Source organism: Benincasa hispida, chromosome 2 (assembly GCF_027475165.1).
Source record: "Benincasa hispida cultivar pf3 chromosome 2, pf3_genome.v1.1, whole genome shotgun sequence".
In the NCBI taxonomy this organism is placed as follows: Eukaryota; Viridiplantae; Streptophyta; class Magnoliopsida; order Cucurbitales; family Cucurbitaceae; genus Benincasa; species Benincasa hispida.
The window spans coordinates 65,695,240-65,718,471 of record NC_143479.1 but is presented as its reverse complement, the minus strand read 5'-3'; the positions used below and the strand labels follow the sequence as shown (position 1 = coordinate 65,718,471).

Sequence of the window (23,232 nt, the reverse complement as noted above, 5' to 3'; positions counted from 1 at the left end):
TAAATTATTCAGTGATTGTTGTAATAATAATACCCAAAATATTTTAACCCATAAACCCTAAATAAAATCCTATAGCACCCAAAAAGAAACAAGAAAACCCACAATGGTTAACCGTCTTAATCATTGTTTGTCATGTTCAAATTTGATAAAAATGACTTGCTTTCAGTTAAAAACACATCTTATAATTTGTTGCTATGATCACTTTTTAGCCAATTGGAAAAGGGTAGCTTAGCCCCTTTTTTTTTTCATCTCATGCCATCAATTAATCGGGGACTTTTCTCATTTCTTTTGGAGTGCTACATGTCCTTTTTAAGGGATTACATGTATAAATCTTTTGTATTTTTAACTTAATAAATATCTCCATTAAAAATGTACGGAAGTTAAAAGGAGAAGGGAATTGGCTTTAAATGATCAAAACAGTAACTCCCAAACAGATTACTCCTACAAGACACCAAGCTCATAAATATATATTCGTTGAGAAGAATATATAAGGTTGCTTCTAGGAATTTCCAACAAATAAAGAAAATGTGCCTTCCAGAAAAAAGAAAAAAAAATCTCAAATTTTACGAAATTTTGCCTATAAAAAAATCAGCCAACTAACTATACTAACATGATTGAACAAATCAGAAAACCAACCAACCATCATTAGTTCAATTAGCTTCTAACAATCAAGTTGGTTTTTGGTCTGTGTTCACCCCTACTAGCCATAAACCATCCCCTAGTGGTTACTCTATTTCATCAATGCTCCAAACTAATTCGTATCATCAACCCCCTGGTTTAACTATTACAGATCTTTGCAATGCAAATAATACTTCTACCAAAGAACTAATGGAAGTCGTGTTACTCAATTAAACGAACCAGTTAATCAACTATGATCTGGATCGTATTAAGAATTGAAAAAACATGTCTCTAACACCTTCACTATCCATTATATAAAATCATTGACACTTTCTAATCACATAAACTTGGAAAACATATATGCTGGAGAACAGAATCTTGATTCCTACGGGAGGATGTAATGATAGATTGTAGTTACCTAAGGCTTGTCTGCAAATACTCATCAAACATGTACCTCCTAAAATTGCACAACGTCGATTCAATACAAGAAAATTATAGTCCCATAATGTGCAACTATCACCTAAAATTGCAGGCAACGAAGACTTATAAACAAATCTTACTAACAACATCAAGTTGGTTACATTAATTTGACACTGGTGATGCAACCAACTCATCTACTTTCTTTTACCACCACTGGACTTCGATTTCTTAGTTATTGCTTGTTTGGTAGGCTTTTCTGATGTCTCCTGTTGGATTAAAATAAAATGTGCAACAGAAATAATATTGATCATTAAAAGGGAAAGAAAGAAAGAAAGAAAGAAAGAAAGAAAGTAAAAGTAAAAGTAAAAGTAAAGAACGCTGCAGTCAATAATCGAAATCTTAATTCCTGGACTAGTTGCGAGAATAATGTGGTGCCACGATGCAAAAGACAAAGTAAAACGGCAAATTTACATAAATAGAAGTGATGACAATGCAATCACAAGTAATCCCACTACAACTACCTCTAAAATTAAATTGGAAGTGGATATGACAAATGTGCGGCAAAATGATTGATTAGCATGTTGCATATCATGCGTCTTACATCGTTTCTTGCACTAATTTTTTATCCCACACTTCAGGACTGCGTCAGAAACTGCTTCTACACTGCGCACCAACTTTTATAATATTAAAGAACCACAGGGTGGGTTTTAATTAACCAGGACTCCTACAAATCCAGAGCCTGAGCTCCTTAATTATCGTTTCCACTCTTTATTTGTAGAGGTACAATAAGTTCAAGGAATTAAGGATGAAGATTTTCAAGTACATTTCTGAAAGCCAAAGCAATTACATAGGCTTCATTACATAGATTAGTTAGTCACCCTAAAATTTCACAAGGGGTTTCAGCTTCATGTGCCGAAGCATACAGCCATAACTAATGGCCCTGACCCCGAGTACTTGGAGGAATGGTCTAACATTGACATGCCTAGGCTGCCAATGGCCTTTGTCCTTGACGAATAAAATGCTTGAGGGGAGAATTTATGTTGGGCTCCTGGTTTGGGAGATCTAAGTACACATTTGTTTACCTGTCATTCAGTGTAGTAAGGTAGAGACGGTTAGGTCTCTATATCCCAACAGTTCTAATCTTTATAGAACTTGATCAAAATAGAACTTCTTTAATACTTCTCGTTTAATGAATTTTGAAGGTAATTTGAGATAAGAGAGAAGTGAAGAGTCTGAAGTAAATTAGACAGAAAGAGACAAGGAAGCACTCTTGGAAATATTACAGTGGTACATAATATTGCAGTCAACACCAAGGAACCTTGAAGCTTAAATCAATTTCAGTCCAATCAATGTTGATATTGTAGAACAACATAATTATATCAGTTTTTCTTTTAAAAAAAATGATAGATTAACTAATCCAAGAAGGAAAATCTACAGAGGTGCAAGTGTTACTGTCACAATGCCATTAAAATATTATTGTAACTTTAAATTTTTAATTTTGATAAGTTTGTTTGAATATGGATGTTGAAGTAGAACGGAAGTTAAATTTTATAAATCCAAAACATCAGATACAGATAAGATGGATACTGAAGGGTGACAACATACCTTTCGCTTAATGGATACTGAAGGATTAGTGACGGGCTTGAAAAATGACTCCATCCTGAAAAGGAAGTGTTCAGAAGGGGAAAAAAACGATGAAAAATATTGTGGAAACAATAACCAATACTACAAACTTAAAAGGACAAAGAAACTGAAATGTTAGATCTAACTTTAAAAAAATAAACTGAAACTTAAATGTAAAAAAGAATAACTCAACTCCACAGGAAGGATAAACAGCGCGATTGGCCAAAGAGATGGAGAATGTTTATTCTTTCAGGAGTAAATGAAATTGCATAGTTAATACTTACCGGCCCTGTGATGATTTGTTCTTGGCTGCCTTAATTTTTTCTACTGCCTGATGACAGAACAAAAATGATGAATGAGAAAAAAAATTTATTCTCCGACTTTCAAACAAAAACTGACATAACAATCGAGATTATTAGGAGGATAAACCTTCGTGACTCTCTCACTGTTGAACCCATTCTCATTCACCAAAAATGCTAATAAGCCCTGTAATAGATGTGAGATTAGAACTTTAATATCATAATATGTATGTGCGCCCCAGGAGAGATTAAAACTTTAATATCATAATATGTTTGTGTGCGTGTGAGCACAAGTATATAAAATGAAGGGGGGAAAAAAACTGCTGCGAGAAGCCTTTTAAACCAGAAAAGATAAATTACTTCTTCATCTGGAGTAGTCCACTTGATGTCAAGTTGCTCTTCATCAGTACATACTAGTGGTTCTTTAAAAAGCTGCCGGGCCTCTTGATAAGGCCAATCATCTGGAATTTGGTACCTGTTTACAACATAATAATAATAGTAAGAGAAACAAGAAAGCATTCTGTTTTTATTTCCTTGCCGCAACAATAACATGAAATCATTGCGTATCTGCAAAAAACATGATTCATCAATCGAATTTAAGAAGATGCCTGAATATCTAAACTAGGGAGAGAGATAAACCAATTGCTTAAAAGACTTGGCAGGAACCCAAGACTGATGCTGCTTCAAAACGACGATGAGGCTTTATGGAATGTGAAGAGAAAATCAATAGACAAGTACAAGATTCCTCTAGTGGGTGTTTGGTGGCCCGTAATGGGATGGGGTTCAACATGGGATGGGATGGGATTGATCGTTTTGGGGCTTGATTTGTAATATAAAACTCATTATGTTCCGACCGTTCTCAATCCAACCCTCTTTTGTATTGTTTTCACGCTTCACGATCTCATTTTCGTTCTGTCTTCGATTACTCACGCTTTTCAACACTCCATTCCTAGTAATATTGACTACATTTCAGCTCTCGAAACAGCCTCCTAAAGTATCAAAATTAACCACTGAGCATTTGGGAATAACAAGGGTCTCTTTCTTACAAGAATAGTGAAGAGAGAAGGCTTTTAGAAATCTTGGATTCACCTCATTATTAGTCACAATAAAGAAGATGAAAAATTCAGAAGAATCCCCTTTGAATGCTTAGCTTCTTCTCGCGGCTCTTTTTGTGGTAAAATATCATCAATAGAAAAGAGAGGATCAACCACATTAGGACCGACAGCAGTAATTCCATCAAGATCAGGGGACTTAATGACTTCTAAGCCATCCAGATCTTTCAAGTTGAAAAGTATATATGATCTAAGGGTGCCTTTGAACCAACAGCTACTTCTTTCCACTTATCTTATGCAACAAAATAAATTCTCCATCTTCCATCATCTTTTTTATTCTCATCAAATCCACTGAATTTGAAAAGTTTTTGAAGGATAAATCACCCTAAATTAAATTACTCAAACTTGGATAATCAACAGAAGCTATATCACCAAATGAGAGAAATTTCAACCATTACCATCCTTAAAATCAATTCTGCTAGAATGAAGCCATATTTTTTTCCCCAAAAGCACATATGTTCATTTTAACTTCAACCAAGGCACTGAATAATCTATGAAATTAAGGTTTTTGGAGGCAGTGCTCACAAAAACACCTAAATTTTGCCCTATAGTTCCAAAGAATGATCATTTCCAATATTCCAAAGGATAGTTTTCTATTGATATCCAACCTCCAAAACCTTTAATAGACTCCATAGGAGAGTGATTCTTGGTAGACCAATGCTCAATTTTCAAGTGAAGATCACCAAAAATCCTCCATTTACCATCAAAATTTAATTCTAAAAGATTATCGTCAATCTTCACGAAGGTCTTATCATCCATAAAAGGATTTAAAAATTTTGGACTGAGAAGAATCTTCCTAGGAATTCTAAATTTCCTTCTCAGAGTAGTGGGCAAGCAACCTAGATACCACCAAAATGAAGTTCAAATCAGTATCACTAGTTCCTTTTCTTTTCTTACCCAGAATTTAGAAACCTCAAGGGAGTGAACTTTAATCGTTAGGTCTGATGAGTTGCAATTCTGAAAATAACTTGTGTTTTGCTTGATCGCTCCCACATAACTTCTTGGAATTTGCTTGTTAGTAATCGACTCATCTTGATATTTGGCTGCTACCTTCAATTGATGGGAAATTTCATGCTCCAACTGCATCTTGTTCTCAAGAGTTGAAAAGAAATCACTTACCATATCCAAGACAACCATCCACCTTTTTTATCAATGCCAGCAGGGACTCGCACAATCTTCCTTCCTCCCGAGGAACACCAAACAGAACATTTAAAATGCCAATCACAAGATTATTTGAATTTAGATAAATGAATGACTCCAAAATCCACCTTAAATTTTTTTTAAAATAGTGAATAAACTGAATTTTGCAAGGCAGTAGCACAATTTTTCATCCTGTCCATAGAAATTCATAAATTTTTTCTCTTCCTTTATAGAGTGCTTGAAGGTCATATTGCCAAGGTCATCCTAATAACAAGTGACAAACATCTGCACCCAAGACATCGCATAATATTTTATCCTGTTGTACTGATTTCCAATTGATAGTAGTACTATGCAAATTGAATTCACTGTTGCTTCTCCCACTTTTTAGTCTGACTAACCTTGTAACGAATTGGATGTGGATCCACTTGTAAGAATTTGAATGTGTATCTGGATCCACTTTGAGATTTAAGGCCATGACAAGTTTTTAAGATAATGTTTTCGCTACTTCAGCTGTCTATAAGACTGTTGCACAGCTTCCCATTACTTGTACATTGCGTAGAAACAAAGAATGTCATTGTGGTTAGTTTTGATTTGGGTGTGAGCAGAACTTTTTTCATAACACATTAGAGTTGTTCTCCATCATCGGGGCTCCAGAAAATTTGCATTCAGTCCGGTTGTTCTTCCTCGTTATCAATTTCTTGATTCTCTTCATCAACTACAGCCACTGCCCTTCGAAGGTGACAGTCGTTGAACAAGTGCGTTGTTTGTCCACAACAAAAACACTTGCCTAAGTTGGGTATTGCAAATTAATTCTGTGTTTTGTCATCTTTTCCCACAGGAACCGAGGTATTGGAGGAGCTGCCTATTTGGAAGTCATTGAAGTTGCGCCGAAATGTATTATTGATCTGCCCCAAAGAGTTCTTGTCTGGTTGCCTCTTCCTCTACAGTTAACCATTCTACATTAAGGTCAAAATTGATTCGATAAATGGTTTTTTGTTATTTTTATCAACCTAATGTTCTCCCACTACGTTCTCTCTACAATGTGAGTCTCGTGGGGAGGATTTAGTGGAAAGAAAATCTTTTTCTCTTCACAAGTTAGGCAATGGAAAACAGATTTCAATTGAAGAAAAGAGAGGGTCCGAGGTGAATTTTTTAGAGCTGGAAGCCGGAACGGCAGCGTGGGTGCGAGATTGTCTGAAGGGAGCAGTGGCATTGAAGACCACAGATGGGTTTTGGCAAAGAAGGAGACTAGATTCAGCGGTCATTTTCTTCCAAATTGTCTAACTCCAAGAGCGGTTTGCGTTGGGTTCATTGGAATTCTTTAAAGGGATAAAGGCTCATATCTTCATTTCGAAAGGTCCCCTTAAAAAGAGTTGGTGTTCGGTAGCAGAGGAGATCACCAGGTTCCGGCCCTCTCCGTCCTCAGTGGTGTCTAAAAGGATTTCGGAGGCGCCACTAGATCCATTAAACTTTGTAGTGGTTGTGCGACAGGAAGGTAAAAAGGGAGAAGAAGTTAGAGAAAAGCAGAGGGAGTGTGTTTTAGTGGAGGAGGAGATCTTTTCTGATTGGGAGTGCGATCTTGCCTTTGATTTATCAGCAACGGTGTTGGTGGAAAGGCTGAGAGCTAAGCCTAGTTGGTCTGTGGTAAGGGAGTTTCTGGAAAAGGAAGGGATCCAAAGAGCTTCTCTACAACCGTTTTGCTCTAATCTCGCAATTTGTCTTTGTGAAAGTGATGAGATTGCAAGTTTGTTACCGAGCAAGGAGTTGGGTGCCCTCTCTGAGGATTTTGCGTTTTCTGATTGGAACTTTTGGTTGGTAGCTGAAGGAAGTTCCTCCTCAAATTGGCAAACCTGTGTGGGGGTGTGTTGGAGGCTAAGAAGATTGATTTGCCGAAGGAATGGCAGTCGGAGATTTATTTTCATTCAAAAGGCAATGTGAATGGCTTCATCCCTACGATGTGCTCGGTTAACCATGGAAAATTCTCTTTTCCAGTCAGATTTTCTGTCGGCTGGCGAAAGACGACTGAGGAGCAAAGGTTGTCGGAGAGAGCTCCTGTGGTGTCAGGTACGGTTCGCTTCTCTCTGTCTCCGCCTCAACAAGGTTATCTGGGGAGCTAAAGACATAGTGGCTAGTGTGGGAGGGCCTCAGTTTTCGAATTTTGAGTCTGTTTGGCCTCCCGCTAAGAGTCCTTTATCCATTTCACCCAAAGACAGACAAAAAGCCTGACGATGAGAAGCCAAAAGAGATTGGGAAAGGTGGACCCAAACCACTCTTCTAGCAATACCCAATCCAAGCAACCGATTGAATCCAATGAAGTTTTGGGCTGGGAAGGAGTGGCGGGGAGGATTTGTGAGAGGAGTCCAACCCATCTGATCCTTCTGTTATGAGTTATTTAGACGATGATTCTTTTCTCACTTCCTCTATGATGCTGATCGTAGTCCTTTTTCGGTGGGCCTTCTCACTACTTTTAAGGAAGACGAGTCAAAAGATATGCAGTCGGGAGGTGAAAGTGTTGCTGGCTCCAATGCTACAGAGAAAGGGGAGAACCTTGGGGGGGGGGGGAATTTTGCCAACCTCTCCTTCCGGCAAGGATACCATCCAGGTGCAGGTTCCCTAGCCAGTTTAGCACATGATGATGGTTGGGCCGCCAAGGCAGGTTAGTATTCCTTTCGTTCCTTCGTCTCTTAATCCTTCAGAGGAAGTTTGGGAGTTGAGAGAGAAGGGGGTGTCTTCTTTAGTCCCTAACAAGGTCAGACTCGACGCCTTCAGCTAAGGGTAAGTCTGTTGTGTCAGACGTTTTGTGTAGTGAGTCTTGTCTTTTTCCAGATTCTTCTACAAATGCCATCCACAATACCGGTGGGGCCTTACCCTTTTTCCGGTCTATTCTTTAGGTTACGGGGGTTCTGAGATTGTTGTTTGGTCAAATGTGGTGGGTGTTGGGACAGTGGGAGGTTTTGTGCTTTTGTCTAACGGGGTTTTGTTAGGTGATCCTTATTCCAAGCTAATCCTCTCTTGGTTCCGTGTTCAATGTCGAGTGGGGAGCCTTTAAGTGGTTGGCCATACGACTAGGGTGTTTTGGGGTCAATGGGCATTAAGAGGGTGGAAGCAGAGATTCCTAGTGAGTTGAGTTCTAAAAGGAAAAGGGAGGAATGAAGGTGGTCGGCGAAAGGATTAATAGGATGGAGCGTGAGCTAAGGAAACTTGAAAGTTCAGTGAATTGCGAAAGGAGGAAGGCCTCTGTGGAAACGGGTAGTATTCCGTCTCAATGTTGAAAATTGTTTCTTGGAATGTTAGAGGGGTGAAGGGAAGGGAAAAGAGGAGATTAATAGAGGTTCTTAGACAAGAAAACCCAGATATTGTGATTTTATCAAAGACTAAGCATGGTGATTTTGAGCTTCAGTTTATCGGAAGTATCTAGAAGTTTAGAAGGGTGGCATGGGAGAATATTGACCCCTTAGGGAAGGCCGGAGGGATATTGGTTATGTGGAACAGTAGAAGTCCGTTAGCTTTGGAAGTGACTAAAGGTTTTTTCTCGCTTTCATTACAGTTTGTCTGGAGAAATGGTGAGAGGTTTTGGATGACGGGTGTGTACGACCCTCCTTGACCTAGAGGAAGGATTCAATTCTTGAATGAGTTGGGTGCCCCTTTTGGCCTTGGTGGGTTGAAATGGTGTCTCGTGGGAGATTTTAACATGGTTCATTCTCTTGTTGAAATGGGAGATTTTAACATGGTTCATTCTCTTGCTGAAAAGGCCCCTCAGGGGAGGGGAAATAGATCCATGAGAAAATTCAACGAGTTTATTAAAGGGGGTCATTAGGTTGATCCTCCCTTCTTGATTGGGTCCTAGGGCAACCCCATCGGGCCCAGGAGCCGTTTGGGGCACCAAATGAGCTCCGTTCACAAAACCGTTAGGCGCACGGCTTTTTTCATCGTTCTTAACCCTTGGGTCCGTTTTCGCCCGCGGAAAGTTCGCGCACAAAAATTGGGCCCCGGGGCAGCCCCGTCAGGCCTGGGAGCCGTTTGGGGCATCAAATGAGCTCCGTTCGCAAAACTGTCTGGCGCACGACTTTTTTTCAACACAACAAAGCCTTCATATTTCCCTTTTTCATGAATTCTAGCAATTAGTGCACTTTGAACTTCACTAACTAAGAGGAATAGAAAAGAGGAAAGAGGATCCTCTTGCCTAATACCTCTAGTAGCGAGATTATGCCTCTTAGACTAGCATTGACAAAAATTGAGAACTTTGGATTAGATATATAGCCCATAATCCATGAGATCCAACGAGCGTCAAAATTTTTCCCATATAGAACTTTCTCAATAAACTTCTAATCCACTCTATCAAAGGTTTTTTCTGGATCAAGCTTTAAAAGTCATCCTTTTTTCTCCTTGGATCTGTAATCCTCCACAACTCCATTGGCAATGAGGATAGGGTCAAGGATTTGTCTTCCGTCAATAAATGCACTTTATGTAGGAGCAATTATGCTTGGCATAATTACTTTGAGTCTTTCAGCAAGCACTTCGGCTACTATTTTATATACAATAGTGGTTAAGTTGATAGGCCGAAAATCCTTTACCAACACTGCATCTTCCTTCTTTTGTATCAAGCAAATGAAGTTTTCTTTGATATAAAATTCCTCAAGCAAATTCATAAAGTTGACTTTTAACAAATCCTAGGTTTTAAGGATAAATTCTGAGGTATAGCCATCCGGTCTAGGAGTTTTATTCTTTCCCAATTCTTTTACTGCCCTTCTGATCTCTGTTTGGCTGAATCTTACCACCAACTGGTTGTTTTGCTCTCTTGTCACTATCGGCCAGTCTAGATTGAATGGAATATACCGAGCCCCGTCACAATTGGAGTAAAGTATTGAATAGAACCCCAAAATAATCTCTTCGATTTCCCGAAAGGATTTGATTGGTAAGCCTTGGTCATTGACCAATTCTGAAATCAAGTTTTTCCTCTTCTTAGCGGCTAGGAAACAATGGAAAAATGTTGTTTTTTCATCCCCTAAATTTAACTAATTTAGCTTACTTCTTTGCATGAGATTCCTTTCATCCACACGATAGAGGTCCATCAAATCTACCTTCAATGATATTCTTATGTCCTCTTCCAAGGAGTAATCTTCTAAATTTTCAACAAGTTGGTCTCTTCGTTTAATTCCTTTCAACAAATATTCTTCCTTGTTTTTCTTATTGTTCTCATATGCTGCAAGCCATCTTTTTAAGTTCGTTTTAAGCTTCGTAACTTGGAGGAAATTATGAAACTCACCCAACCTTGCTGCCCATCAGTTTTCCAATGACCTTTCAATCAGCCGACAACACTCCTTAATGTTCATCCAACTATTACAAAATCTAAAAGGGGTTGGTCCCCATTCAAAGGCCTTGACTTCAAACAAAAGAGGGAAGTGATAGGATAAGATACATGTTTGCCTTACCACTCTTTGAGTTTTCAAAAACCTCTTCCCAATTATTAGAAACAAAGAATCTATCAATAAGAGATCTTGAAACCACTTCTCCTTCTCTAGACCACATGAAACAACCATTGGAAAGAGAAATTTCTAGCAATTTAGTTTCTTCGATGAACTTATTGAATTTTCTCATATCTCTTGTAGCTCTTCCCACAGGATAACGCACATGTCTGCAGCGAGTACTATTAAAGTCTCCTCCAATACTCTGTTCATAGTCTACTTCTTTCTCTATAGTCAGCAGGACCATAGACATTCATTATCTAACATACTTTCTTGCAAATAATCAAGCATTTGACTGACAAGGAAAATTCAGCTTTAAGTACATTTATAACGGATATTTTTCCTTCATCCAACATGATTAGTTAATAATCCACCAGATAGACTGTTTGCTTCCACAAAAGCCCATCCAATGTCCTTCGAGCTCCATATACTTTTGATGAAAGCTCTATCAAAGCTATCTCTCTTTGTTTCTTGAAATAAAACTATATCTAGATTAATCCTTTTTAAGAATCTTTTTATCGCCAATCTCTTTGACTGATCTCCTAGACCTCTTGTATTCCATGAAATGATCTTTCATTGGTCCAAGTCAAAATATCAAACTACTAATCAATGCAAGGCTGAGCTCAAATACACTCCTACTCAACCAAGGGTGATATCACATTCTTCAAGGATGGAGTATAGATTCGGAGGAATATCATTCTTTTTAAGGGGGGTAAAAGAAAAACCTTAACACTTAGTTGTCTCTTGAACTTCTTCAGCTTGGAACAGATGACCCAAGGCCTTGTCAAGGTCTTTTATAACTTCATCATCCTCATCAATTTCATCTGCTTCATCTTTTTCGATCTCTTCACTACTTACACTAGCAATTGATTCTTCATCAGCTTCTTGTGAATGATGATATATAATGATTAGATATTTGCTTGGAGTACCTTGCACAAAAGAAGTATTTGAATCTGGTACTTTATAATCTGAATAACAAATGAATTTTTATGAGAGTTTAAGCTCACTGACCTGTCTTGTATGATGTCGGGTAATTTGTTCTTCACACAACATTCCTCGAGAAGATTTGAATTTGCAATTATAGACCATGAGTTGAGAAAGGAGGTCTTCTTTCTAGCAAAATGTTTGGGGAATGGCTTGAACAAATGTGCACGTCTTTTGGAAACTAAAGGGATTTTTGTGTTCTTTGCTTTTATTTGAATCCTAGAGCACAAGAGAGACATCCGACAATTATTAACTCTTTTCTTCTAAAATCTTCCCATGAGAGAGAGACTTGCTATCATCAACTTCCATTTTATCATTTATGTTAAATTCGGCTACATTTAATTTATTAGGTGAGTGGTTGGGGATTGAGGAGGGAAGCTTTGGAATCAGGGCGGCTTTGATCTTGGCATTTCTATTAGGAGAATGTGACGTTAGATACAACTTTAAAATCATCCATCTTAGACTTTTGGTATTCCATCGGGGGAAGACCAAGAGACTTTTTTTGAAATTTTGTTTTCGCGCCTTCTGGAAGGGAGGTTTTTTCGACTATCTTCTTGTGAATTCACTTCGGCCAAAATATCTCTCCTCATTAAATTAAGACCTGTGTTCACATCAAACTGGTTTGGAACTCCGGTGTGCTACTCCGTCGTCCGTAGCTTTGGGATATTTTCCTCCAACGAGCTCTGTTACGGGTCTTTTCCCTGGTCCTTCTTTGGACTAGACACAAAAGGATTTCTTGAGAAGTTGGTTGTGTTTTCGACTACTTCAAGGAATGCCCAGTCCGGATTCAGTATTAAAAGTTCCACATCTTCATCTTTCATAACCTGGTTAAAACAAGTTAAATCAATTGGATTAGACAAACAAATCACCTTTAACTTTAGTCAGAGGATCCAATAGCTCTATATCTCCATAATTCAGAAAAATGTATCCGCGATTCTCATCTGAAATTTCTATTGTAGCGGGCATAAAACCACAAAGATTCTTCTTGACTTGGATTTTGGCTTCAGCTACATTTAGCATATTCAAAGTTTCATTTGAAATAGATTCTAGGCCTCCAAAGTATGCTCTTATAGCTTCAAACGTATGCCTGCACCAGTAGTCTAGAGGAAGATTTTTAATCGAGAACCACCCTCCATAACCTTTCAACACTTTCGAACGGCTATGCTCAAATTTATTCCACTTTTCTAGCTTCAAATGGAACTTACCATATTCTTGCCATTTCCCAATATGCTTTATTATATCTTCCAAATTTCCTTAATCCAATTTTATTAAGGCATTTTTCGTAGATAGGAGATTGATAATGATGTCGGAATTGAAGTAAAACTTTAACGTGGTGGTTATCTCAAGACAATTATTAAATTCAAAGTCTTGAAACAACCCATAGATTGTTAAAATCTTCTTTAAAAACTTCAAACTCTTTTAGACCCAATAATGTTTCTTACTCTATTTATCGAATTCTGAAACAAGGGAAGGTAATCGATTAATTTTACCACTCTTTATCATGCTATGTTTTTCCAGTGGTAAGACAGAGCAACTCGAGTTTCTCTTGTTTTTAACAATATCAATGAAGTTGGATGCTTCTACTAAATTTCTACAAAAAAATGACGCCCTTTTTTGAGTAAGAAACAAGTGATGATCGGTTTTCAGCTTCAAGAAGTCTCTAAGCATATCAACAAAAGATTGTCAACCCTAAATTGAATCACCCGATGGGATGTGAATAAAAAATCTGCCCCCTAAGGATGGCCAAACTACACATCTCATTAACCACCCCGATGAGTTGCTGATCTTGGATAATTTTGTTGCGTTGGAGGCATCTCTTCCATTCCTTACAAAGAAGCTCATGATTGGGTTCTTGATCAAATCTGAGATGTTATCCACGAACCAGACGAGTTGCGATTCGATAATTATACAAATAAAATAATTATTAAAAATCATAAATCAGAGGAAGTAACAAGGGGTGTAGCATCTTTTAATGTTTCCTTGCATGCCAACAAATTGCAACTTTAGTTTTTGATGATCCTATCCTAGATTCCATTATGTAGTACTCTTGCCACAAACTAACATCTTGGCCATAAATTGTAAGTGCATATTTGGGGTGTAGCATCTTTTAATGTTTCCTTGCATGCCAACAAATTGCAACTTTAGTTTTTATGATCCTATCCTAGATTCCATTATGTAGTACTCTTGCCACAAACTAACATCTTGACCATAAATTGTAAGTGCATATTCAAATAGCTTTCGAGCATTTGCAAGACCATCTTTTATTCCCTGCAGATGCAAGGTCGGATTCCAGTTGAAAATACATTTGGTACATAGCAAGCCCGGGATGGGGTAATCCAAGAAATTTCTTATACACTTCTATTGTGCGTTGAATTCCATCTTTGCTTTGCCCAAGTAGCTAATTCAGTTAACCGGCCAAAAGGTTGTAATTCTAGCTTTTCTAGAAGGGTATTACTTGGGATGCACCCATCTCAATGCATCACACTCTCATCACTCACATCAAAAAAGAATTAAAATATTACCAAAAATAAATAAGAATTTACCACATGTCAAATTATGATTAGACAATTTGGTGGGATGCACAAATATAGGTATTACCCGAGATGCATCTAAGTATTTTTCTTTCTAGAATGCCTTGCTTTAACTCGAGACATATCAAGCAATTTTGTACCTCTTTCCTTTGGCTGAATCAAGTCTAGCTCCAAGGTGGTTGAATTCTTCCGTTTATTTCCCCACCATTGGTGATCCTTGTCAACAATTGTGATGTTGAGTGAAAAGAATGTGTTCTTAGTTGATAGGCAGAAAGCTTTCTTTGAGGAGGTTTAGCATGCTTGGCCAAGTCTTGATGGTTCTTTTCCCACAAGCACGCTGGTTATTTTGTGTGGGTCCCACCACATAGATGCTCCACCTTTGAGCTTTAATGCAACCAATTTGACGTTTTCATCCCATGAACATCTCCACCTTTGAAGTTCACTGCAACCTTTTCATCCCATGCGTTCAGGTAATCGAAGAAGTTTTCTACATTCTTGATCCAATCATGAAAATCCTCCACATCAAGATTACCATTGAAGCTTGGTAGATCAATTTTTGTTTTGTAGTTGGTGGTCCAATTCGGTTGTGGGTTGGGAATGAAGCCATTTTTCCTTCTAAGTGTTATGGAATATATGTGCAAGAATATGATACCCATGCATACATCAAATTGAGTAAACAAGTTTAAGCATATTCAAGATAAATTTTCACTTTATGATATGTATTTAAATCTAGAAAAAGGTCACCTCTCTTTATTTATGTTCTCTAATATAGTTTCTATAGACCCATGTTGACGGATAAGCTTTAAAGCAGTCTGCCCCCCTATACCTGTGGGGAAAAGCAGGGTTCTACATTCAGAATATATAAAACTAGAACAGCACAACAAAATTTGAATATCAATATCAATAAGAGGTCAATAAAACATATATAGGATCCATATACCTCGGATATTATCACAATAATCACATCCAGAAAGAATGCACAAATCGATAAATTGGTCCATGGTGAGGTTCAGCTCCTCCAAAATCTAAAATGAAACAAATTATTTAGTGAATGATAACAAAAGTAAATAGCCAAATCAAGATGGAGACAAATCACCTTTGCCACTTCAAATTCCATAACTGGGATCTTCCTTGAGCTCGGATCCATTAAATGACGAAGAAATCTGGGAGATCCAAATGTTAGCGAATCCATGTCTTCTGACGCCACGGCGTAAACCTGGAATATATGAATTTTGAGAAACACTCTTTTTCTAACAAGAGAATTTTCAGTGATGCAATGGAAAGAAACTAATGCTCAATAGATACAAAGGCCCACAAGCGAGCGAAGGAAAGAAACAACAACAAAAGAAACGAATATAGTGATAAAAATAACGATAGAAGGCTGCACATAGTAAGAAAATACCCAATTAGGCAGGAGAAATAAAAACGGACCAATTTAAACTTACATCCGAAAAAGAAGAGTGTTTTCGAGGCGACCATGGGCGCGCGCCTGAGGCGAGAGGCGAGGCGCCCAGGGGCCTGTGTGCCTCATACGTAGCTGTGGCGATCAACTTCAATAAGATGCTCGCCCAGTGGCGCCTTGCATCGTGTTGCAGCGCCTTGGCCAAGGCGTGTGCCTAGGGGATATTTAGTGTGTTTTTTTTTTAACCTAATACAATGTTATAAGCTATCACCTAAAGCTCACGTAAAAAAGCCCACTGTAGCCATGCAACCTACTATTATACAGCCGTCTGTGATCATGCAAAAATTAAAAGAAGGAAAACATGTGACTCTTCCAATTCTCCTCAATTACATTAGCTATTTTGAGGAAATTTTAAATCTTCCTTCTCATCGTAAGTTTCTGAGGGACTTCCAAGATTAAGGAAAAACTTTTCTGTTCTTAATATTGGCTGCACTTCTAGGGGAAAATATCCAGAAAAAGGTTAGTGTTTTTTCCTTCCCTTTCATTTTTTCCTTCCCTTTCATTTATTCTTCTTAATCTTGGCTGCACATAAAAATCAGTTCTTTCCCCCTTCATTTATTAGATTACTATTATTAATCTTTTTGGCATTTGTATATAAACTTATGTTCCTCTTCTACATATATTATATATTTATTTATTTAATCATTGCGCCCCGCTTCAATCGGGCATCATCTTTTTGTCGCCTCTCGCCTTGAGGCGATCAAGGGACTTGTCGCCTTGAGGTGCACCTTGCGCTTTGAAAACACTGAAAAAGAATATCCATCAAATGATTTGGAGAGAGCATTAATACAAGGACAGTGAAGGTTAGTCATCTACATTTCTTCCACCTCAAAAGCTGGGGTATTTTTCCTTCACCGTTCCCTTCCCAGAAGAAATCTTGTATTATTCATTCCAATTCTAAACAAATTCTTGAAGGTATAAGAAAAGTAGACAAATAATATGTAGGAAGATTAGAGAGCATCGATTTGCAAAGAGTGAGCCTTCCACCCCTTGGTAAATTGAACATATTCCAATATTCAAGTTTCTATAAAATTTAACCATGATTGGTTGTCAAAAAGAAGCACACTTCGGGTGTCCGCCCGAAGGTAAGCCAAGGTAAATGAAAGGCATAATCTGCAATCCACCGTTTTGAACTTTGCCACTAAATCAAGGAGATTGAGTCATCTACATTAATAGCACAAAGAGAAGATTTCTGCCAATTTACTTTGAAGCTCGATAACCTTTCAAACACCTTTACTGTCTTCAAGAAAACTTTCAACATTGAATCATCATATTTACAAACAAGTATCATCGGCAAATTGAAAAATAGGAGCATGAATCTTTGCTGCCCCAACTAAAAAACCTTCAATAGCACTGGACGCTTTCAACTAAAACTGAAAGGTCTTCACTTACTAAAAGAAACAGGAAAGGAGAAAGAGGAACCCCTTGTTGACTCCTTCTAGCAGCCATAATTCTACCTCTAGACCGGCCATTGATGAAAATAGAAAATTTGGAGTCACGAATAAACCAAGAATCTATTTTATCCATATAAAATTTTAAAATAATAATAATTAATTAATTAATTAAAAATAATTTTAAAAAAAAGTCCCAATCAACCAAATCAAATGTTTATTCAATATCAACTTGGTAACAGATGCCGAATTGGCTTTTGGTTGGATCCTTGGATTGAAAAGATACCCCGCTGAATGTTCGTTTTCCTAACTTATATAAGATTGCTATCAACCCAGAAGGTTCAGTAGCAGAATTTTGGGATCATTCCTCCTCATCATAGTCCATCTTCTTCCATAGAAATTTGAAGGATGATGAGATTTTAGATTTTCAAAATCTCCTTGAAATCATTACCGAAAAGAGATTAACAAATAATCAAGACAAGAGAATCTCGTCCATTGAAAACAGTGGAGTCTTCAATGTCAAATCCCTTGAGAAGTACCTATCTCTAGCCTCCCCTTTAGACAAACAGCAGGAGAAAGCACTATGGAAAACTAAAAGCCCTCGGCGAGTTAACATCTTAGTGTGGATAATGTTTTCTGGAGAGTTGAACTGCTCCTCTTTGATGCAGAAGAAGTTGCCTAATCACCGTCTTCCTTTGTATGGCAGACACAGAGGACCTGCTGCATCTTTTTTTTGGTTGCAGCTACGCGGAACAATGTTGGCTGAAATTGTTCTCAATTTTCAATTTGACATGGGTCTTTGGAAATGATTTTCGCTCTAACATTTTGCAAATCTTGATGGGCCCTCCTTTGAAGAAGGAGGCTAAATTGTTCTGGTTCAATGTGGTGAAATCTTTGTTGGTTGTTCTTTGGTTTGAAAGGAATCAACAAGTCTTCCATGACAAGCGGTTGACCTGGTTTGAGCGCTTTGAGACAGCCCAACTTAACGCCTTGTCCTGGTGTACACTATCCAAACATTTTGCAAACTTTTCAATTCGAGAACTGAGCTTAAATTGGCAGGCTTTCATTTCGACAGCTTCGTAGGAGTACTCTGTATCACGAATTTAGTAGTATTTTTGGTTGTTTTGTGTACTGCTGGCAGATTAAGTGTTATGGCCTTGTTTTGTTTGTCATTAGTTTTTCTTTTGGCTGAGTTGTAATTGGTTTCGTCGGACTTTTGGTTGTATGTATTGGTTTGATATTTAGGATGATTTGGAGATGATGGTGGTGCTAAGGAGGTGTCAACCTAGTTGAGATGCCGGGTGCACCTTCTGATCCCTAGTTTTTGTTGCTCGTTGTTTCGTTTTGTATATTAACTTTGTCTCATTTCATTATCTTAATGAAGAGATTGTTTCCTTTTTCAAAAAAAGAAATATCTAACTTGAGAAGCCAACCCTTCCTCTTTTGGATCTATAATCTTCCACAATGTCATTTGCAATTAAAATGGGATCTAGAATTTATCTTCCTTCAATAAAATCACTTTGAGAACTTGAAATAACTGAAGACATAACCCTTTTTATTCAACCAGCAAGGACGTTGGCTAAAATTTTGTATATCAAAGAGGTGAGACTAATAGAGCAATAGTCCTTGACCATTGAGATAATTTTATTTTTTTTTTTTTGAGAAGAAGAAGACGACGACAAATGAAGTTCTCTTTTAAGTAGGTTGATTTGACACGTGTCATTAAACTCACTAAACAATCTGGCAAAAATCTTCTTTGAAAAGGTCCAAAAACTTTATAAAGAACTCATGGAAAGAAATTTGAGAATTCTAGACCATACGTCCTTGCTTCAGCTCAGCTGATGCTCTTATACCAATTTGATGTAGCCTAAATGCTAAAAGGAGAGTAATCTCCAAGAATCAAATCAAGAGTCTTTTTATTAATGAGAATATGACCTAATACAAGGAGGCTCTCTCTATTTATAGAGAATTACAAGAGTCCCAAAAGAATAACTAAAAGAGATTAAAACTAAATTGGTAATTAAAGTGTAATTAATCGAGGATTAACCAAGATTAACTTGATTTTACCAAAATATCTCTATCCTATTACATCAGCAATTTAGGATGATGGTTTTGTGTTTTCCATGTAAAAGGAAAAACACAAAACACAAAACACAAAAAACACAAAAAAACAAACAAAAACAAAAAAAAAAAAAGGTGACCCAATTTTGTGATCGTGTTTGTAAGAACACCCTGAAGACAAGGTGTCTTTGAAGGGCGGGGTCATGTAAGGTACTTGATAATCAATGTCTTAAAAGGCTTAAGGTAGCCTTGAGGCGTTTTCTCATAGAGAGGCGAGGCATAAGCCTCAAGGCACTATGAGGCATAAGCCTCACTTTGAATGTATTGATGATCATAAAATGTAAAACTTTGTATACTTATAACGTAAGGTTACATCATTATTTTTTTCCAAGAACAAAGGAAGTAAAGAAAGAAAACAAAACAAAATATTTTTAAAAAGATAAGGGGGAAAATTTGAGAAAACACTTATGTAATTAAAAGTAGAATTGAAAACAATATATGTTGAAAAATTGTAAAGCATAAAATAGTAGAAACAAAGTTTGAAGTAGCTGCAGCATCACAGAAAAGATAAGATTAAGGAGGAGAAGAAAATCAGTTTTGTCTTCGCTGTGATAATGAACAAAAAAAAAACTAGGAAAAATTACAAAAATAAAAGAGGGAGAAAAACGGTGGATAAGTTTTAGGAAAGAAAAAAAGAAAGGTAGCCTTTTTCTTATGGATCAGAAAGCTAACTTGTTTGCAATCTGCTATTATTTTCTTACCCAAATGAAGACAATCACGTGTCAAAGTGTTTAAGCCTACAAGATAATGTTTTTTTTTTCCTTGAAAACCTAATTGAATGGAATCCCACCACCGCCAACATCTCACCTCATAATTAAAAATCCCATTAAATGGAATCCCACCACCACCAACATCCCCTATACAAACTTGTTGTTTTAATTCTTTTACCCAGTTTTCACTAAGGCTTATGCCTTTCACGCCTCACAAGCAGAAGCACTGAGGCTTAAGCCTCTGTCCATAAAGGCGTAAGCCTTCTTTTACCATGCACAATCGCAAGCCTTGAAGCATTACAAGGCCACCTCGCCTCAAGGTGCGCCTCAAGCGATTTTGAAAACATTGTTGATAATCCTACACTTTCAAGCCAATATCCTCCCCATCATTGCAACCACACTACCTACTCTAAAGATCCATGGCCATAGCTTCCTCAAATGAGTCAACCTTATAAAACTCCTCAGTGAAGAGGGAGAGAAAATGGATTACAAAAGTATGAGATCCTAACATTTCAAATCTTGAATTGCAAAATTTCAATCATATCCAGGTCAATCCATGCAAAAGTATGAGATCTTGTTTCTATCAAAAAGGATTTCAACGGGATTTAAAATAGTCTACGAGGCAAAAGAAGTATGTCAGATACTACAGTTTATTTTGTCAGAGGATATTGCATCCGAGGAGAAAGAACAATTTGCTTTATGACATTTAAATATATTCTAAATCTAAATTGGAATGAGAGAACAAACATGTATCGCTAGCTCAATCTTTACATTGTAGAATCCATTGTGTTTGAAACTTGAAAGCATTGAAATATGTAGAGTTTAATAATGAACTTCAAATGTGTAATTTCTTGAATCTGTCCCTAGGTTTCAGAAACTGGAATGTCAAAATTTTCCCCTTGGTTCTTAGTTCATTGGTCCACATTCAAGAGACAAAAGAAGCATTATCATGCAGAAGGGTACTTGCCTTTCCTAACTTGCAAAGCGCAGCACATTGTGCCTCAGCTTCCGAGGGAGCCTGCAACATCCAAAAATAATGGCAATGTACTCAAACATGTTACGACTGAAGCAATGGATTACTTGAACTGACATCTGTAGTATAGTGTATTATCACCTCGATCACAGGCACTCCCATGAGTCTCAAGAGTCTTTTACAGTCATCATTGTGCTGCTTTGTAACCTGAAAATTTAACCACAAATATAAAATATGTATACGATTTATCTTTTAATATTATACTACTTCCGGAACATCGGCATGCTGCTCCAATCCCTTTACTCATCATTTGTGAGAGTACATGAATCCATTTACGGTGTAATAAGTCTGTTACTTGAGGAAAAATGTTAAAAGCAGATAACTAACCTTCACCGTCCTTTTACTGAATTTCTCAATGTCCTCCTTGTTGCCAACCTAGAATAACAAAAGGAGCAGTTGCCGGAGATGCTTCACTGTCTTATATGATTTATAAAGTACAATACACAAAAGTACAAGAACGAAAAATACCTCGATTGCATCTGCTAGGTCCGTAGTAGCATCTGCTCTTTTTGAATAACTGCATACATAATTAGCATGGAAGGCATGACAATCATGATTGCCCCTTTGAACATAATAAACGAGTTACAATGAGATAACACAGTTACCGTTTTGCAAGTTCTTGTTTTTTCAAATCAGGAGGCTTTCCATCAAAGACATAGCTGAGTACATTTGTCCCCATAAAAGAAAACCATATTAGACAAAATTTTCATGAAAAAACTTGAAATTGAGATGCCAGGGCACAGAAGGAAGTTACACTGGCTTAATTCCAGCTTCGAGAAGCCTTATTGTCCGGTTAAACATCCCTTGCAAATGACTACAGTTTGACATTAAAAAGAAGAAGGTGATACAATTGACACGAAAATATCGCCCACATATAGATAATTCAAAAAAATTTAAATTCAAAACAGAAAGTAGAAATATTAGTGAAGTAACGGCCTACCTAGTGACTTCACCAGCTTCGTTGGTCAGCATCTCAGTCCCAGTTCTTCCCACGACAATCTGCATTAGTTCACGCAGAGATATGAGATACCCAGAGTAATTTTGAATCTGAAGGAAAAAAAAAAAGAAAAGAAATTGGAGAAAGAGGTACTAACAAGAAATTGATAAATACTCATGCTGGCATCAATTGCGATTTTTCGGCCGAAATAGGATTCGAACTTCTGCTCCTTCATGCCCTTGGGGGCATTATCAGCTAAAAGCTTGGTTAAACCCTAAGAACAGCAGGGAGGTGAAAATGGGAAAGGGAAAAATCAGAGTGGAGAAAGTGATGAAAAGAGTGAAGGCAGATACCTTGATGCCCATTGCAGTAGCAGTAGTGGAGAAGGAACCGCTTAGCAAGACGAGACGAGAAAGGCGGGAAGGGGTTCAGGTGAAGGCTATTTTGTAGTGTTGGTGTGTACTGTGTAGGGTAAATGTGAAATCTCAATCTCGTAAACTTGGAGCTAGAGGTTTAACTCCCATTGTGAGTACTTAGTTAAAAAGTCTGTGTTTGAGCTACGAATTGACCACGTGGAATTTGGTAAATGTGTTAATGTAGAGAGGGGGGGGGGGGAAATAATGATTGAATTCTGTGATAATGTTTTTGTCTTTATATAAATATTATATTTTTATTGTTTAATTATTAATGAAGATAACAAATATGGGTGAAGTACATTTAGGGATTGTTTGGGGTGTAAAGTTGATATAGGATGTCTAGGGTTTCATATTCATATGTCGATACATAGTTGATATAAAATGTCGGGGTATCTAGTGCAGTTTTTCTAAACTCTAAAAGAATCTATTCAAACGATCTAATTGTTTGTTTTGAAACCTTTTTATACCATAATTCTATCCATGGTTTGTTTGAATAAAATTTTGATTGAATTTTTATTAAGTAGACATATTTTTTATAATCATGAATTATGGTCTAGGTTTTAGTTTTGGATCTTTCCTTCCAAAATTCCTTTTAAACAAAAGTAATTATTTTACAAGTTTGATTGCTATTGGTTGTTTTGGGGAGTTTAGACAACTATTTGGAGTCATTTGATAAAGAAACAATTCCTTTCAGACAAAAGCAATTACCTCATAAGTCTAGTTTTTATTAATTGATTTGGGAAGTTTGGACAACTATTTGGAATCATTTTGATAAAGGAAAAAAAAATCTTTTTGAACAAAAGCAATTATTTTACAAGTTTGATTTCTATTAGTTGATTTTGAAAATTTAGACAACTATTTGGAATCACTTGAAAAAGAAAAAAGAATTCCTTTAAACAAAAACAATTATTTTACAAGTTTGATTTCTATTAGTTGATTTGGGAAGCTTAAACAACTATTTGGAATAATT

At 37.1% G+C, this 23,232-nt stretch overlaps 1 protein-coding gene across 2 annotated transcripts; it reads right to left on the bottom strand.

Moving 5' to 3' along the window:
• Positions 1–861: 861 nt before the first annotated feature.
• On the bottom strand, positions 862–22,472 carry LOC120071327 (5'-3' exonuclease family protein). Of its 2 annotated transcripts, none has more exons than XM_039023534.2 (17): positions 22,200–22,472; positions 22,004–22,120; positions 21,850–21,908; positions 21,664–21,723; positions 21,515–21,568; positions 21,378–21,426; positions 21,237–21,284; positions 20,991–21,056; positions 20,844–20,894; positions 15,289–15,408; positions 15,133–15,217; positions 14,937–15,018; positions 3,321–3,435; positions 3,091–3,147; positions 2,946–2,992; positions 2,644–2,698; positions 862–1,304 (listed from the first exon to the last, which is right to left on the bottom strand). In XM_039023534.2, the coding sequence occupies exons 1-17, from the start codon at positions 22,209–22,211 to the stop codon at positions 1,233–1,235; spliced, it is 1,149 nt and encodes a 382-aa protein (XP_038879462.1). In that variant the 5' UTR covers positions 22,212–22,472; the 3' UTR covers positions 862–1,232. The 2 variants fall into 2 exon arrangements, with proteins under 2 accessions (XP_038879462.1, XP_038879461.1); XM_039023533.2 differs by lacking the exon at positions 862–1,304 and adding an exon at positions 1,586–2,120 and having other exon boundaries at positions 22,200–22,412.
• Between the last annotated feature and the right edge of the window lie 760 nt (positions 22,473–23,232).

Excerpts from the sequence above, each read along its gene's own strand:
- LOC120071327 (XM_039023533.2), bottom strand. Across the intron at positions 21,724-21,849 it reads GAAGCTGGTGAAGTCACTAG|TCATTTGCAAGGGATGTTTA; the intron begins GTAGGCCGTTAC and ends GTCAAACTGTAG. Across the intron at positions 20,895-20,990 it reads TGGGAGTGCCTGTGATCGAG|GCTCCCTCGGAAGCTGAGGC; the intron begins GTGATAATACAC and ends TGGATGTTGCAG.